The 18,853-nt window shown below is 41.4% G+C and overlaps 2 protein-coding genes across 5 annotated transcripts in view; one reads left to right on the top strand and one right to left on the bottom strand.

Annotated features, from left to right (window-relative positions):
- The window catches only part of gtf2f2b (general transcription factor IIF, polypeptide 2b), a 133,694-nt gene that overhangs the window by 48,261 nt on the left and 66,580 nt on the right, over positions 1 to 18,853 (top strand). Inside the window, exon 5 of one of the 2 annotated variants that reach the window (XM_072260807.1) lies at positions 898 to 930. The exons of the other annotated variant lie outside the window; for it this stretch is intronic. Within the exon in view, the coding sequence (XP_072116908.1) occupies positions 898 to 930 (33 nt within the window). The remainder of the gene's footprint in view (positions 1 to 897; positions 931 to 18,853) is intronic. 2 annotated transcript variants of the gene reach the window in all.
- The window catches only part of kctd4 (potassium channel tetramerization domain containing 4), a 30,162-nt gene continuing 20,831 nt past the window's right edge, over positions 9,523 to 18,853 (bottom strand). Inside the window, exons 2-3 of one of the 3 annotated variants that reach the window (XM_072260812.1) lie at positions 11,936 to 12,237; positions 9,523 to 11,660 (exon numbers count right to left, since the gene is read on the bottom strand). In XM_072260812.1, coding sequence (XP_072116913.1) covers positions 10,827 to 11,600 — 774 coding nt within the window. In that variant the 5' untranslated portion in view covers positions 11,601 to 11,660; positions 11,936 to 12,237 and the 3' untranslated portion in view covers positions 9,523 to 10,826. Of the gene's footprint in view, positions 12,238 to 18,853 lie in introns of all 3 variants that reach the window. The other 2 variants (XM_072260811.1, XM_072260809.1) reach the window with 2 other exon arrangements.

Here is an 18,853-nt window from a genome sequence, read left to right as displayed (position 1 = left end):
CCTTCCTGTGAATGACCTCGTATTTACCAACGTTAAACACCACATCCACCTTTATTAATTTGTTTTGAAAAAATCAGTGATACCCGTGAGGTATGACCTGCCCCTCATAAAGCCATGCTGACTGTCCCTAATAAGACTTATGCTTCTCCAAATGCTCGTAGATCCTTTCCCTAAGAATTCTTTCTGTTAGTTTGTCACTATGGACATAAGACTATATGGTCTATAATTTTATATTACTCTTCTTGAACAAAGAAACAACGCTTGCCATCCTCAAATCCTTTAGCACTACTCCTGTGGCCAGTGAGGAAACAAAGATCATCTTTATGCCCCATCAATCTCTTCTCTTGCTTTTCATAGTAACCTGGGTTATATCCCGTCTGGCCCCAGGAACTTAGCTATCCTAATGTCTTTCAAAAGCTCCAATATTGCTTCTTTCTTCACCTCAACGTACTCAAGGCACTTGCCTTACATAGCATTAACTTCATGGCATGGATAGCGATTTAGCAAGGGAATTCACCACAACTTTAAGGAAAATAGGGATGATAAAATAAAATATCTTCTCTGTGAACCCATCCCCAAAGATTAAACAGAATGCAGTCCGCAGGACCTCCATCTCTGTTCAGAATAAATTGGGATCGTACTTCTGAAGGTTCAAATTATTTTAGGCAGATTTGAGCCAGGTTATTTACAATAAATTCTATTTTATTGATATTAACCATAAATTTTAAAGCTTTTAGTTCATAGCAACCAAACAGAATTTTGCATTTGTTAAATAATTGTGATCCATATTGCTAAATTTTATATTTGGGAATATTTTACTTCTCTTTTAGAATTGTTTTCTTGTATGTTTTTCTATCGTAGGATAATATTACAGAAGTTTATTTTTATCTTGTGTAGGACAGTCAGAAGACAAATCTGATGGCGGCAATGGTAAGTGTCGTTTGTTGTAATGAACATTTCCTCATATTTCACTGTCAGAATCCAGCAAAGCCAAAGATGAGTTAATTTGGTACAGTATATTCATATGTGCTTTCTGGTCATCTTTTATATCCATGTCATTTTGCTAATAAAGATATAAATTAGAACTGTAGAAGATGATCAACATTATAGTAATAAATTCATAAAATTCAAGATGCAGCTCTTACTTGTAAAAAAAAATTCTTCAATAGACCAGTTGGATAGGCACAGACAATTCATTTTGTGATCTCTGTAGAGACAAAGGACGGTGAAATTAGCTGGAATAACACTAGTGAAAGCTTTAGTCTCATTAAAGAAGACTTGCAGTAGACTATGTACCTAGTTTGTTTGTAGCAAAATGGTCAATTGTGTCTAGTGGGATCTTGCCATTCGTATGGCATAATGATAATCTGTGGTTGGAAAATGAAAAATTAAAGCTTGTTATGGGTATTTAACTTTTACTACTTAAATTCTCTACTTAAGCTGAGTTATAATCTACTACATAACTTACCTTGCTGTAGGTGTTCTCTAGCTTGGTGGATTTTGAGCTGACTTTTATTTATAATTCTAACTGTGACACTTGAGCATATGGATTAAAACTGGATCCAGAAAAGTGTTTCATTTATATAAAGCTTTATTGTATCAACATTTTCAAAATGCGTCATATTCAAAGAATTTATTTTGAAAAGGGCAACTCAAGTTATTTTATTAACCCTGATTTAGCAAAGCAAAGCAGATCATTTCATTAGTTTAATGATCAATAAGGAACAAACGTTGAAAGAAATTTTACCCATCTGCCTGTCGGACAGTAGACTTGCGTTGTTTTGCTCTGACACAGTATCAGAAGTAGATGTCAAGTGCTTATTTTATATTTCCTTCTTCATACTTGCATTGCCCAAACATCCTTTTCTTGTAAAGGTTTTAATAGAGTCTTAGACCTGAAATGTTGCAATCTGTTTCTCCGTTCACATCTGCTCCCTCACCTCAGCATTTTCACCATTTTCTTCTTTTGTTTTGTATTTCCAGCCTGTGCTGTACTTTGATTTCCACTCTTGCCCTCTTAACTATAATCACCATTGAGTTATTGATGGCTTCAGATTTTTATGGTTGAATAACTTTAAGTCAAGGCATTTTACGGATGCTGCGCCAAAAAATCACCCTTAGAGCACCATAATAAAATTTAATTTGAATTGATAGACTTCAATAATTAAATTCATCCATGACACACCAAAATAACAATCTGGAATTTTAGAAACATGAATATCTATTCTCAGTCATCACTGACTGTGTGCTTCCACCCTTCCAATCCCACACCTGCTGGCATTCAGGCTTGCAAGTTTTTGCCCCATTAATCTTCATTCTGGCATGTGTTCATGCTCCCTGAATTTCTCTCCCCTCTCATGTTCTCTCTCCTAGATCCCCTTTGATGCTTTCTATCTCCCGTTCCACTGATTCACTTCCCCTACTATTGTCCCCTTTTCTCTTTCTCTTGTGGTATCTGTCTCCTATACTGTAAATACTCCTCCTGACTCTGCATTTGTATGTTCAAATTCCTTGATTTTGTCTCTGTTACCCTTGCTCATTTGTGCTTTTTTTCTTTTTAGTGACCAGTATTGGGCCACTTCTCCCAGCTTGTGATCCTTCTTGATGCTAAGTTACCACTTTATCAAACTTTGTTTTCCCAGTTTTGACATTGATCCTGTTCAAACAACAGTGAATTCCTCACTCAGTTAACGTCCTGTTTTCTGCTTTCTCTGCTCACATGGTACTTTTAAGCCCTCTTGCCATCACCTCCACCTCCATTTGAATAACGGCCTTGTATTCCCTTGGATCCCTACCTACGTGGATGGGATAAGAATGGATAGGAATCTTTTGTCTTTTGTTATTTACTTTTTCTTACCTCCCAACTCATTACGAATCTTCCCATTCCTTTCTTCCCACTCCCATTTCCCTGCATGTCGTTATTATATATTTTTAATATAAAAAGTGAAAAACAGATCAGGCAGCATTCATGGAGGTAAAAATAAATATCAGTGTTTCAGATCACTGACCTTTCACCATATTTCTCTATTTTTCCAATGCTGATGAAAGCTAATTTTGTTACATTAACTGTTTCTTATTCTATGTATACTATCTGACCTACTGAGGAAGAGGCAGTGCATTTTAAAATATACATTAAATGGAATAATGCCAAAAGAAGTGAATAGGCAGGGACCTAGGCCATAATCACAGACACAAGAGGTACTGCAGATGCTGGAAATCTAGAGCCTTAGGCCATAATATTTGGATGCATGATACCCGTGCTTTGTACCATTTAAGATGTAAGTACACTTTTGTAGTCCAGTTTGCGCCCTGTGTGCCTTGGCAGTGCAGCGGGTAGTGCCGATGACAGCGAGAGGCATTCCTAACGTGGGAGCACCGTCTGTGTGAAGTTTGCTCCTTCTCTCTGTGACTGCATGGGTTCCTTTGGGTGCATTGGTTCCAACATAACGTGCTTTTTAGCAGGTTAATTGGTGACTAAAAGTTATCCTTACACAAGTAGATGATAGGAGAGTCAAGGTGGAATTGTTGAGTATGCATGTGTTAGAGGAAAATAAGCAGAGGATTAGGATTAATGAGATTGTTCTGGGAGCTGACATTGACCGAATGGGCCAAGTAACCTCTTCCCATGTCAAAACAAGACATGTTGGGAGTGCTAAAAAGATCTATGTAGCATCTGATGTATATATATATTTAGGAGGGATGCAGAACTGACAGCTGGTGACATCAATCAGTACTTTGCCAAATCGACAATAGTGCTGGGAAATTGGATCTCAACTGGACAACTGATGTAAAGTCTTCAGTTCTTATGGTAACGAGCGCCACGTATGAAGCAGGAATGGTCACACTCCTACCCCAATCACTGTACATCAATTACCGACAATTTGTTGATAACTTATTTATGGAATAATAGTTGGATTTAGTTGTGGGTAAGTCTTTTTCCAGACCTCCGGGCAGTTTGTTAGTCTGCAGTAAATAGTTCAGAAGTACTTTGACTCAAATAATTCAACAGCACACAAGTGCTCTGGTGACCAGTCTACGAGGCATGAGAGAATGAAGAAGGATGGACAAGGGAGCTCACTTTATCTCACAAGGTGTACTGAAAGGTGTTGATAAGGTTATGTTGATTGTTGCAGGCACAAAGCTGGGCTGGAACTGTGTTGGAAGTAACTATTTATATTCTTGTGCATTTGAATTGTTTTAGGTTAGTGCACTGGTGTAAGAGACACGTACAACGTCACTGTTATCGGCATGACACTACATTAGAAAGTCTTGTATCCTGTCTTCACCAGGCATACTCATTAATCCTGAGTCCCCCATTTAAGAGATCGTGGCTGATTTGATTCGAACATCAATTTCACATTCCTTTTACCCCATACCTTATCAAGAAACTGTTGGCCTCTGCCTTAAAAATATTCCGAAACACTGCCCTCCGCTGCAGTTTGAGGAAAGATCATGCCGAAGGCTAACAGCATTCTGAGAGAGAAAAAATTACCTCAGTGATATCTTCAATTGTCAATTCTTTTTTGGACTGTCATTCCTAGTTCCAGATTCTCACGCATGAGGAAGCAGTTTCTCTAAGTCCACAACTCACTACCTTAAATGTCTTAATTACTTCATCTGTCTCTTTTCTAATTTTCAGTCAATACAAGCAGCATTTCTGGAGACATCCAATTCCAGATATTAATCTTACCTGTTAACCTCCCCTGAACTGCTTCCAATGGATTTGCATCCCTTTTTAAATAAGGATGACCAACACTGTATACAGTTCTCCAAATGTGATCTAAAGAATGTTCCATATACTGAAACATAACCTCACTACTTTTGTATTCATCTCCCCTAGCAATCGCATTGTGTTGGCTTTCATAATGACCTGTTGTTCTGTATGCTAGCCTTTTGTGAATCATCAGACACCCAGATTTATTTTGCAAATGTCACATTTTAATGCAGTAGTGTCTGCCACTGCAAGAGGATCTACTCCAGTAGCATTTAGTTGGCCTGTGACCATGCCTGAAATTGTCATTGTCACCACCCAGAACCAAGCTAGCAGACGCATATTTGTATTTGCACGGATCAGTTTTGTCCTTGATCTTTAAGCTTTTACAGCATATTGGATGTGGTTATAGGAGATGAGAGTTTTCCTATGAGAAACCCACACTCAGTGAGAAGGTTCCTGCCAGGTGAGCTAGAAACTTCAAGGACAAAATAAAGCACTGATGGGAGTTATATACTGGCCTGCAAACAGTAGCCATGATGTAGGGTACAGATTACAATGGGAGATACAAAAGGCATGTAAAAAAGAGCAAAGTTATAATAGTCATGGAGAATTTCAATATTCAGGTAGATTGGGAAAATCAGGTTGGCACAGGATCACAAGAGAAGGAATTTGTAGAGTGCTTATAACATGACTTGTTAGAGCAGCTTGTGGTTGAGCCCATTAGAGATAAGGCAATTCTGGATTGGATGTCCTGTTATGAACCAGATTTAATTAGGCAACTTAAAGTTAAAGAACCATTAGGAGGCAGTGATCATAATATGATTGAATTCACTCTGCAGTTGAGAGGGAGAAGCTGAAATCAGATGTATCTGCATTACGCTGAAGTTAACGGAATTACAGAGGAATGAAGGAGGAGCTGGCCAAAGTTGGTTGGAAGGGGACACTAGGAGAGATAGTGGCAGAACAGCAATGGTTGGAGTTTCTGGGAGAAATTCGGAAGGCACAAGATTACTTCATCCCACAGGAGTATTCTAAAGGGGAGAGTGAGGCAACTGTGGTTACAAGCAAAAGAGAAAAGCATAATATAGCAAAAATTTGTGGGAAGCTAGAGAATTGGGAAGTTTTTAAAAACCAATAGAGGCAACTAAAAAAGAAATGAGGGAAAAGATGAAATATGAAGGTAGGCTAACCAATAATATAAAAGAAGATGCAAAAAGCTTTTTCAGGTATATAAAGAGTAAAAGAGAGGTGAGAGTGGATATTGACCGCTGGAAAATAACGCTGGAGAGGTAGTAATGGGGGACAAAGAAATATCAGATGAACTCAATAAGTATTTTACGTCAATATTCACTGTGGAAGACACCAACAGTATGCCAGAAATTCGAGAGTGTCGGGGCAGAAGTGAGTGTAGTCGCTATTACTAAGGAGAAAGTGCTTGGAAAACTGAAAGATCTAAAGGTAGATAGGTCACCTGAACCAGATGAACTATGCACCAGTGTTCTGAAAGAGATAGCTGAAGAGATTGTGGAAGCATTAGTAATGATCTTTCAAGAATCAGTAGATTCTGGAATGGTTCCGGAGGATTGGTAAGTTGCAAATCTCACTCCAATCTTCAAGATGGGAGGAAGGCAAAAGACAGGAAATTATAGGCCAGTTAGCCTGACTTCAGTGGTTGGTAAGGTGTTGGAGTCCAATATTAAGGTTGAGGTTTCAGGTATTTGGAGGCACATGATAAAATAGGTCAGTCAGCATGATTTCTTGAAAGGGAAACCCTGCCTAACAAAATGTTGAAATTTCATTGCGGAAATAACAGAGTGGATAGACAAAAGAGAGTCAGTGGATGTCGCTTACTTGGATTTTCAGAAGATCTTTGACAAGCTGCTGCACATAAGACTGCTATTACAGGAAAGATACCAGCGTGGATAGCAGATTGGCTGACTGGCAGGAGGAAAAGCGTGGGAATAAAGGGGCCTCTTCAGCTTGGCTGCCAATGACTAGTGGTGTTCCGCAGGGGTTGGTGTTTTCACGTTATACGCCAATGATTTGTGTGACGGAATTGATGCCTCTGTGGCCAAGTTTGTGGGTGATACAAAAATAGATGGAGAGGCAGGCGACGTTGAGGAAGTAAGGAGTTGGCAGACAGACTTAGACAGAATGGGAGAATGGGCAAAGAAGTGGTAGATGGAATACACTTGGTTGTGCACTTTGATAGGGAGCAAATAGGGAGCAAATTCAAAAATCGGAGGTACAAAGGTACTTGGGAATCCCAGTGCAGGATTCCCTAAAGGGTAAATTGCAGATTGATTCAATGGCGAAGAAGCCAAAAGCAATGTTAGCATTCATTTTGAGAGGACTAGAATATAAGTACAAGGATGTAATGCTGGAGGTTTTATAAAGCATTAGTCAGACTGCACTTGGAGTATTGTGAGCAGTTTTGGGCCCCTTATCTTAGAAAAAATGTGCTGGCACTGGAGAGGGTCCAGAGGAGGTTCACGAGAATGATCCTGGGAATGAAAGGATTAAACATATGATTAGTGTTTGTGGCTTTGGACCTGTACTCCCTGTAGTTTAGAAAAACAAGGGGAGATTTTATTGAAACCTATCGAATATTGTAAGGCCTAGATAGAGTGGATGTGGAGAAGATGTTTTCTATTATGGGGGAGTCTAGGACAGCCATAGGGTACAGCCTCAGAATAGAAGGATGTTGCTTTAGAACAGAGATGAGGAGGAGATTCCACAAACAAGAGAAAATCTGCAGATGCTGGAAATCCGAGCAACACACACAAAATGCTGGAGGAACTCAGCAAGCCAGGCAGCACCTATGGAAAAAAGTACAGTTGACATTTCGGGCCGAACTTCAACTAGAGGGTGGTGAATCTGTGGAAATCATTGCCACAGGTGTTTGTAGTGGCCAAGTTATTGGGTATGTTTAATACAGAGGTTGATGGGTTCTTGATTAGTAAGGGTGTCAAAGGTTTTACAGAGAAGGCAGGAGAATGGGATTGAGAGGAGTAATAAATCAGCCATGATGGAATGGCCTAATTCTACTCCTTTGTCTTATGTTGCTACTTACAACTTTACTGATGACATGCTCCTGCAATCCATCCACTATCTGGAACTGGACAGTATTGAGCAGACTTGTCTATTGTAACCTTGTTAGCCCAGTTTCAGTTCTTCTGATCTGAAGCCCTGTAGGTCACATCAGAGACTTTTTAGAGCTGGTGAGATTTCTGCCTCTCCTACCCAGACACCTATCATCCTCTCAGTGCAAATAAAATCTTTCCTTATTCTGACCGCTAATCCTTCTGCCAGTTTCTTTAAATCTGTGTTGTTTGGGTTTTGATCCTTCAGCTGAACCCTTTGCGGTTACCTGGTTTTCTGCATTAATTACTCATAAAATGTGCTCTGATCTTCATCTAAGTCACAATAATAGACAAACTCAATCTACCTAAACTAATAACGTGCAAACAATTGTACTTTTCATATCTTCTTTGAACATATTGCTTAATCATTTACAGTCCAGGCTGTGTGAACCAGTATATTTAATAACCTCCACCAAACATTTCCTGTAGCTGCAGATCAGACTTGCACAATGGCGAGGAGGAATTTTAGACCAATTCTCTATACAAAACTGTTTCAAATCATCGGTATTTCTGCATGAGGACCCTCTTCAGGCCATGCCACAACATCTCAATTGGGTTAAGGTCTGACTTGGCCATTCCAAAACATAAATTTTCTTCTTTTTAAACCATTCTGTTGTTGACTTACTCTTGTGTTTCGGATCATCGTCTTTTTGCCTCATCCAACTTTTATTAAGCTTCAGGTGACAGACCGCTACCCTGACATTTTCCTGTAAAATGTCTTGATACAATTTTGAATTAATTGTTCCCTCAATGATTGCAAGCTGTCGAGGCCCTGGGGTAGCAAAGCCGCCCCAAACCATGATGCTCCTTCCACATGCTTCACAGTTGGGATGAGGTTTTGGTGTTGGTGTGCAGTACGCTTTTCCTCCAAGCATAATGGTGTGCATTTCTTCGAAAAAGTTCAATTTTTGTCTCATCTGTTCACAGGATATTGTCCCAGAAGTGTTGCTGAACATCCAGGTGGTCTTTTGCAAACTTGAGATGTGCAGCAATTTTTTTTTGGAGAACCATGGTTTCCTTCATGGTGTCCTTCCATGAACACCATTCTTGTTCAGTATTTTTCTTACAGTGGACACATGTGTTTGTCTATTGTTGTGACTTAGATGAAGATTAGACCACATTTTATGAGTAAATCATGCAGACAACCAGACAATTGCAAAGGGTTCACAAACTTTTTCTTGCAGCTGTACCTCTGCAAATTTCACTTAAATATTGAAATTGAACTTGTTTCCACCACATCTGCTGGCACTCGTTCCACACTGTCACCAACCTCTGAGTGAAGACATTCCCCCTCATGTTCCCCTTAATTATTTTACCTTTCACCCTTAACCCCTGACCTAAAGTTCTGGTATCTCCCAACCTCAGTGGAAAAAGCTTGCTTGCATTTACTCTATCTATACCCCTCATAGTTTTGCACACCTTTATGAAATTTCCCCTCAATCTCCTTCACTCCAGGGAATAAAGTCCAAACCTGTTCAACCTTTCCCTATAACTCAGGTCTTCAAGTTCTGGCAACATCCTCGTAAGTTTTCTTTCAGTCTTATTGACATCTATCCTGTAGCTAGGTGACCAAACTGCACACAACACTCCAAATTAGGCCTCAGCAAAGTCTTCTACAACTTCAACATACAGTGTTCAGACAAAATAGTTTTCTCAATGGTTAGTTTTTATTCATAACCTGATATATGTGAAACACATTCCATGCATAATGTCATTCCTTAAATACTTATTTTATTTGTATTTAACAATATTGTTTGATATTTGCAATTACTGTTATATATTCACAATTGTAGATTATAATTCATTATATTATCATACTAGGAAGTTACAAGAGGTACTTTGGATGTAAAAATGTCAATTTTATTTCTAATGTAATTTCCATCTATGCTTTTCATTTTGTTCTGTTATAGTCTTAATTACAATACAATGCTGGAAACAGTGGTGGTCATCATTGAAGCTGTTAAAAATATCAAAGAGTGGCTTGTTATACCTCGTCTCTGATGAATGATAGGCTGTGTAGCTGCTTCCCCACGGAGGCATTGCAGATATTGGAAGCTCACTGGGGATAATTCTTCATTGCTCTCTCTGTGACTTCAGGTTCTAAAACACCATAGATATTTAATTCGGAAAAAGATTTGTTGCAGGGTAAGAGTAGCTGATTTGGCAGTGATTTTAATTCAAGGAGATGAGTATCTTCAATCTGAGGCAGCTAATTTGAAGAAAACGGTGACTGTGCTGAAACGATGCCATTATTCTTCCTAAGCTTCTGCATAGAGAGCAAATGAACCATTTATGACTGAATAACTTTATAATGCAATGAGAAGCTTGAATGTAAAAATGATTACTGAATCGTGGTGATTAAATGAGAGCAGCCTTATGCACTAAATTAACTTTATCCTGAATTACTTTGATGTAAAATTTACAGTTCTGTAGTTGTGTCTGCTTTTCCCTGGAGTATTCCAGTGAAATCATGTCATCTCTAGAGATAATTTTCTAAACACTAAATTTAAAACTTCTGTAAGAAAGCTGAAATAATTTTAAAACTCAGTAATTAAGGTAAGAGCTTGCATTGCCTTTTCAAAATGAAAGTGTAGTGAAATAGAATTTTTTCCCTAAGAATTTCATTTTCAGAGGTTATGAAGATTTTTAAAGATTGTGAAACTATGGGAAACATTAATGGTTTCTTTCCCACTCAGAAAATAATAACAGTATTTCACTCTAGATAACTAGTGGTGGCTTCCTAATCATCGAAGCAGATGACACGTGAAAGTGCTTATGTAAAAGTTGGATAGTAATGTAATCAGGGGACTGAGATTGTACTTTACAGTTTAATGGAGCTTAACATCCTGTATCATGAAGGTAACATATTGACTGAGCGGTCAGTTCTATAGTCTAAATACTGTGGCATAGCATTTACAGAAGTGTAATATTACCTCTGTTTATGATGTGTATTCCTTCTGAAACTGGATTTACTTTAGAAAATGAAGTGCGTCGCTTTGAACAATTGACCCCTTAGAGCTATCCAAACTGGTCAGCAACTTGAAGTCATTCTTTAAAGCCATCATGATGGCCTCAAACTTGAGGGTCTCCAGCGTGCAAACAAATGTGTTGTCTTCCTTGAGAACCAGACGTGCCCCACTTTCAGATTTGATGAAGAACTTAAACTGGATGACATGTGATGAGACCACAAATTCTTCAGGAAATCCATCTAGACGGCTTTTTGATACTTGAATTATGCGTGACTTGATCCTTGCAATGAAATCTGCAGAATTGCAGTAGATTTTGAGGCCATGAGAGCGATCGTGGCTGTCGATTATTTCTAGGAATGTGACCTCTGGTGCCTGTTGCACATGAGCTAACTTGGTTTTCAGAGCCTCTATTAGAGGCTTTATCTGATAGAATTCTGCCTCCTGTGCTAAAAGTTGAATCTCTTGAAATCCTTCTGGTAAGAGAAGCTTGCCGTTTCGTAGGAAATTAAGGACGTGCCTGAACAGCAAGCCATCACGGTCAATGAAGTAGTTCCCATTGCCGTCAGCACTGCTCTGAGTTTTGCCATTTATCAAAGCTTCCAGCAAGGAATCAACATGCTTAGTTAATGTATGTCTCTGCGTTGTGTAGAGGTACCCACCAACATTAACTGTGATCACAGACGCCTTGCAATTCTTGCCCTTTTGTAAGTAGTTTTCTGCATAGTTGTATTTTCCTTCAAGGTGAGTTTCTTTCTTATTACCCTTCCCTTCCATTGCAGAACCCTTGATGTTAACTCGGGTTGTATCACGTATGTTGTTTGTAAGGAAATTCACCTGTATGCATACAGAAGGAATAATGAAATGGGTATATCGATGGGATTTCTTTAGATGTCAGCAGCATTTCACAATAGGTGGTATTTTATCATTGTATTCAGTAAATTTGCAGTAATATGATTAACATAGAACAGAACAGCAGAACTCAGACCTCCAGCCCGCAATGTTTTGCTGATCTTCTAACCTGATTTGGCTCTCCTGCAACCAAGTCTCACTAATGACTACTACAACGTAATTCCAAGTGCTGATCCAAGCTCTATGCGCATCTGCCTTACCTACAATACTCCTTGCATTGAAATAGATGCAACATAGAACATTAGTGGGGCACCACAGTAGTGTAGTAGTTAGTTAATTACAGCTCGGGGCTTAGGAGTTGAATTCTGGTGTCCTCAGTTTGTACGTTCTTCCTGTTTGTGCATGGGTTTCCTCCGGGTGCTCTGGTTTCCTCCCACAGTCCAAGACAGGTTAGTAGGTTAATTGGTCATTGTAAATTGTCCTGTGATTAGGCTAGGGTTAAAAAGATGGGCTGCTGGGTGGTGCGGCTCGTTGGGCTGGAAGAGTCTGTTCCGTGTTGTATCTATAAACAAATAAAAATAAATTAGTTCCACCATGCTGGACTGTTCAATTCCTTTTTTTTATGTACAGGCTCATATCTACCTCCCCCACAACCGCTCCAGTATCTGCCCTGGCACTCTGGTTCCCATCCCCCTGAAACTTTGCTTTAAACTTGTTCAGAGCAGCACTAGCAAACCTTCCCGCAAGGATATTCCTCCTCTTCCCATACATACAGATCCCACCTTCCTGGACGAGAACCCAATGATTCAAAAACCTGAAGTCCTGTCTCCTGCACCATCTCCTTAAGCACGTGTTAAACTGAATGATATTCTTATTTCTGGCCTCACTAGCACATGGCATGGGTAGCAATCCTGAGATCACCACCTTAGAGGTCCTGTCCTTTACCTTAGCACCTAAATCTTTGAACTCACTTTGCAAGACCTCATCACCTCATCTTCCTGCCTATGTCATTGGTACCGATGTGGACCACAACATCTGGCTGCTCACCCACCCCTTTAAGAATGTAACACACATCAGAGTTGCTGGTGAACGCAGCAGGCCAGGCAGCACCTCTAGGAAGAGGTACAGTCGACGTTTCAGGCCGAGACCCTTCGTCAGGACTAACTGAAGGAAGAGTGAGTAAGAGATTTGAAAGTGGGAGGGGGAGGGAGAGATCAGAAATGATAGGAGAAGACAGGAGGGGGAGGGATGGAGCCAAGAGCTGGACAGGTGATAGGCAAAAGGGATACGAGAGGATCATGGGACAGGAGGCCCAGGGAGAAAGGGGGGGGGGAACCCAGAGGATGGGCAAGGCGTATAGCCAGAGGGACAGAGGGAGAAAAAAGAAGAGTGAGAGAAAGAATGTGTGTATAAAATTAAATAACAGATGGGGTATGAGGGGAAGCTGGGGCATTAGCAGAAGTTAGAGAAGTCGATGTTCATGCCATCAGGTTGGAGGCTACCCAGACAGAGTATAAGGTGTTGTTCCTCCAACCTGAGTGTGGCTTCATCTTTACAGTAGAGGAGGCCGTGGATAGACATGACAGAATGGGAATGGGATGTGGAATTAAAATGTGTGACCAGTGCGAGATCCTGCTTTCTCTGGCAGACAGAGCGTAGGTGTTCAGCAAAGCGGTCTCCCAGTCTGCGTCGGGTCTCGCCAATATATAGAAGGCCTCACCAGGAGCAGCGGACGCAGTATATCACCCCAGCCGACTCACAGATGAAGTGTCGCCTCACCTGGAAGGACTGTTTGGGGCCCTGAATGGTAGTAAGGGAGGAAGTGTAAGGGCATGTGTAGCACTTGTTCTGCTTACACGGATAAGTGCCAGGAGGGAGATCAGTGGGGAGGGATGGGGGGGCCGAATGGACAAGGGAGTCGCGTAGGGAGCGATCCCTGCGGAAAGCGGGGGGGGGGGGAGGGGAAGATGTGCTTAGTGGTGGGATCCCATTGGAGGTGGCAGAAGTTATGGAGAATAATATGTTGGACCCGGAGGTTAGTGGGGTGGTAGGTGAGGACCAGGGGAACCCTATTCCTAGTGGGGTGGCGGGAGGATGGAGTGAGAGCAGATGTACGTGAAATGGGGGAGATGCATTTGAGAGCAGAGTTGATAGTGGAGGAAGGGAAACCTCTTTCTTTAAAAAAAGGAGGACATCTCCCTCGTCCTGGAATGAAAAACCTCATCCTGAGAGCAGATGTGGCAGAGACGGAGGAATTGCGAGAAGGGGATGGCATTTTTGCAAGAGACAGGGTGAGAAGAGGAATAGTCCAGATAGCTGTGAGAGTCAGTAGGCTTATAGTAGACATCAGTGGATAAGCTGTCTCCAGAGACAGCTTACTGAAGATCTAGAAAGGGGAGGGAGGTGTCGGAAATGGACCAGATAAACTTGAGGGCAGGGTGAAAGTTGGAGGCAAAGTTAATAAAGTCAACGAGCTCAGCATATGTGCAGGAAGCAGCGCCAATGCAGTCGTCGATGTAGCGAAGGAAAAGTGGGGGACAGATACCAGAATAGGCATGGAACATAGATTGTTCCACAAAGCCAACAAAAAGGCAGGCATAGCTAGGACCCATACGGGTGCCCATAGCTACACCTTTAGTTTGGAGGAAGTGGGAGGAGCCAAAGGAAAAATTATTAAGAATAAGGACTAATTCAGCTAGACGGAACAGAGTGGTGGTAGAGGGGAACTGATTAGGTCTGGAATCCAAAAAGAAGCGGAGAGCTTTGAGACCTTCCTGATGGGGGATGGAAGTATATAGGGACTGGACATCCATGGTGAAAATAAAGCGGTGGGGGCCAGGGAACTTAAAATCATCGAAAAGTTTAAGAGTGTGAGAAGTGTCACGAACATAGGTAGGAAGGGATTGAACAAGGGGGGATAAAACCCCCCTTTAAGAATGTTATTGGCTCAATTCCAGATGTCTCTGGCCCTGGCATTTGGGAGGTAATATACCAACAGAATCTCCTCTTCATTCAAGGATTCTGGTCCAAGGAACTGCTGGAGTAATGTCTTGTGACTGGATAGCTGACTTCATATAACCACAACTGTCTTCCTTTCTGCAACAATTGGAGTGTTTTTCCCTGGTGTTCATGACCTTTGCCAGTCTTTTTGATGCCACACTTGGTCAAATGTTGCCTTGATGTCAATGGCAGGCACTGTCAATTTACGTAAGGTATTCAGCTGTGGTGAGGTCTGGAGCCAAGAAATCTCAGTAAAGCCTAAATTTAGCATCGCTGAGCATGGTTATTGGTGAGTGGAATCATCCTAATAGCACTAGTGACAGATTATCCATCACTCCTCAGCTGGTTGAGAATAGATTGATTTGGGCAGTAATTAGTCAAGTTGAACTTGTCCCCCTTTTTGTGAAGAGGTGACAACAAATTTCAGTGTTGTAACTGTTTTCAAACATCTTGGCCAGAGACACAGTTTATTCTGGAGAGCGGATACTATAGCCCAGATATTGTCTGGTCTCACAGATCTTGCTATGTTTGGTACCTTGAACCATTCTTTGATGCCACGTGGAGTGCATCAAGTTGGCTGAAGACTGGCTCCTGTGCTGTTTAGGGATTTCAAGGACAAAATGACAGAATGTGAATGTTTTACCCTTGTGGTTAGCAATCTAATGCTGGGCTCCAGAGTAGAGATGCTCTTGGAGCCTCCTCCCCTCTTTCACGTTTACTTGTCCAGCATTATTCACACGAACAGGACCTCAGACCTTTGATCTATTGCCTGATCTGCTGATTAGCAGCACACTTAACTCTGTTTGTTGTACAGGTCGACCTTCTATAATCTAGCACCTTTGGGACCTGAGGAGTGCAGGATTAGTGAAAATGCCGAATTACAGAAGGATCACATTAAGCAATAGCTAACTGCCTGATCATACCTTTAAAATATCAAAGGGTTCAAAGGTTCATTTAATGTCAGGGAAATGTATACAGTATACATCCTGAAATGCTTTTTCTTCGCAAACATCCACAAAAACAGAGGAGTGCCCCAAAGAATGAACAACAGTTAGATGTTAGAACCCCTAAGTTACTCCCTCCCGTGCATAAAGTGGCAGCGAACAATTCCCCCCCCCACTCGGCAAAAAATAAAGCGCACCCACTACCAGCGTCAGCTAAGTGATAGCAAAGACACAGACATGCAGTTAACCCACCCCCACCCCCGCACTGGGTTCTTCCTTCTTCACTCGCAGTTACTGAGGGAATCCTCGTTAGTTTCTTTTCCTCCACTTAGTAATATGCTTAAGTTCAGCGGGAGACCACGTCTGATCTGAGGTCATAGGCAGAAGAGAATGGAGCGCCAGTCGGGCGACGCTGGAGGGCAGTGTGCGACTGCTGGCAGGTGAGAAGGCGGACCGACCCAGCGCGTGCCAGCTCCCCCGCCGCTGGCAGGTGAGATGGGTGGGTGCACCTCACGCAAATGGTATTAATAAATGCAGGAAAACAAGCAGGAATCGCCTGTCTGTGCTTGCAGGAGTGTGCCAACACATGAACAGATCTAGCACAACCAAAACAATGTGCAGCAGATTGGTACGGTGGCCCAGAAAATTTGAAATTACAGTTGCACGGAAAATTTCAAATCAGTGCGGAATATCGAAGGAACCGGATTACAGGTAGTCGGATTAGAGAAGGTCGACCTGTATATTGTTTTTTCAAACTTTGGGTTTTACATTCAGTGACTACTTCATTAGGTTCAGGATTGGAACCCTGCATGGTCTCATGCTGCTGTAGTGCATCCACTTCAACATTCATTGTATTATATGTTCAGAGGTGCTCTTCTGCACACCACTGTTGTAACATGTGGTTATTTGAGTTACTGTCACCTTCCTGTCAGCTTGAACCTGGCTGGCCATTCTCTGACCTCCCTCATTAACAAAGTGTTTTGTCCCACAGAACTTCCACTCCCTTGATGTTTTTTTTGTATTTCACACCATTCTTATTTGTAAACTCTAGAGACTGCTGTATGTGGAAGATTCCAGGAGCCCAGCAGTTTCTGAGATACTCCAACCACCCAGTCAGGCACCAGCGATCATTTCACAGTCAAGGTCACTTAGGTCACGTTTCTTCCTCATCCTGATGTTTTAACTGAACGTCATGACTATGCCTGCATGCTTTTGTGCACTGAGTTGCTGCCCCATGACTGGCTGATCAGATATTTGCATTATTGAGCAGGTGTACCTAATAAAGTGGCCACTGAGTGCATGTAGTGTATTGCACTGTTACCTGTTAGCGTTAAATTTTTAGATATGCTTGTTACGGCTCCTGGCTCATCCTCATGCACTTCTCATGAAACAGGATTTATCTCTAACTTTACAATAATACTGGAGAAAGAAGTAGTGTGGCCATGTTATCACAGGTTATGCTGATGCACATTTAATACTGTTGTCATATGCACATCAAAATTCTAATTGTCACATCAAAATTCTAATTGTTAATGCGCTGTAAAATAAAATCCATTTTGTCACTGTCACTTAATTTAATTTCTTGTTCACCTTGTAAAAAGGGAAAACCTTGTATTTCTGCAAAGTAAATTTCATTTATTTAGCATTGATATCATGTTAGACTGCTAATTTCAAATAACCCTGAAGCTATAGAGGAAATGAAACCCATTTCCTTAAAATTACAGTTGATATTGTCATTTCTAAAATGGTTGGATCATTTTCCATTAATCTAGACATTGCGTTGAGACACCGGAAAGTGTACTATTGTCCCATTGGTGAGAAATAAATGGCAAGTTATCAGAAAATCAGAATGTGTCAGCGTGCCCTCCAATACTTTCAGCTGACGATGACAATACTGATGTGAGTGACCGAGCACAAGCTCCATCTTCAAATTCAGATCATCTTTTGATGTATTGTCTGGCACTGCCACCCATTTAAACAAGATGGATTCAAAGGAGAAAATCATAAACACAAGAGATTCTGATGTTAGAAAGCCAGAGTAACACATAGAAAGTGCTGGAGGAGCTGAGCAGGTCAGTCAGCATCTAAACAGTTGATGTTTTGGGCTGACACCTTTCATCGGGACACTCATCAAAGGGTCTTGGCCCAAAATATTGCTTGTTTATTTCTCTCCATGACCTGCCGAATTCCTCCCGCATTTTGTATGTGTTACTCAAGAGGAGAAAGTTTTTGCTAGCAATGTTATGAGTAGACCACCTCTCTAATGTGCAATTTGCATTCGAGATCTTGAATGCAACTATCTCATCTTTAACACTATCATTCTGTTTCCCATCCCCCTGCCAAATTAGTTTAAACACACTCATGGTCCAGACATAGACAAGGAACCTGAATACAGGAGGTGCCCTTGATGGTGACCGCCATTGAGATCAGGGCAGGGATTGAACGTGAGTGGCATTGGGACTCAGCAGAAATGAAGGAGATCTTAGCAAGAGTGCCTCAAGACAGTGTCTGATGCCCAGTTAAGGAGGACCTGACTTATGCAAATATCCTGTAAAAAATAAATAGTCATAGTCATACTTTGTTGATCTCGGGGGAAATTGGTTTTCGTTCCCTTTTGCATGCCATTGGTACACATAATTTCATTACAATAGTGCAATGAGGTCATACAGAAAAAAACAATAACAGAATGCAGAACGAGTAAATAGTTATGGTAGAAGTGCAGTGCAGAGCTGTGATGAGTCGACAGTTCGGTAGTCTTACAGCAGCAGGCTGGGAGCTATCCAGGAGTCTGATGGTACATGCTTTCAGGCTTTTGTATGTGCTGCCTGATGGGGTTGCTGAGAAGAGAGAATGCCTGGGGTGGAAGTGCCCTTGCACCTTGCTTCCTCAAGAGGCTAAAGAAATTCACCACATCCCTCTCGAGCCTCACTAACTCTTATAGTTGCACCACAGAAAGCATTCTACCTGGATGCATCACGGTTTGTGACGGCAACTGGTCTCCCTGAGAATTGAGGGAACTGCAGAGTTGTGGACGCAGCTCAGCGTGTCTCGAAAACCAGTCTCCTCTCCGTAGACTCTGTTTACACTCCTTGCTGCTTCCGTAAAGCAATCAATATAATCAAAGTCTCCTTCAACTTTGCATACACTCTCCTACTAGAAAAATCTGAAAGCACATACCAACAGGCTCAAGAACAGCTTCTACCCCAATGTTATAAGACTGTTGAACTGTCCCCT

Source organism: Mobula birostris, chromosome 6 (genome assembly GCF_030028105.1).
Source record: "Mobula birostris isolate sMobBir1 chromosome 6, sMobBir1.hap1, whole genome shotgun sequence".
Taxonomy (NCBI): domain Eukaryota; kingdom Metazoa; phylum Chordata; class Chondrichthyes; order Myliobatiformes; family Myliobatidae; genus Mobula; species Mobula birostris.
The sequence above is the reverse complement of the archived record's forward strand: the minus strand, read 5'-3'. Positions and strand labels throughout refer to the sequence as shown.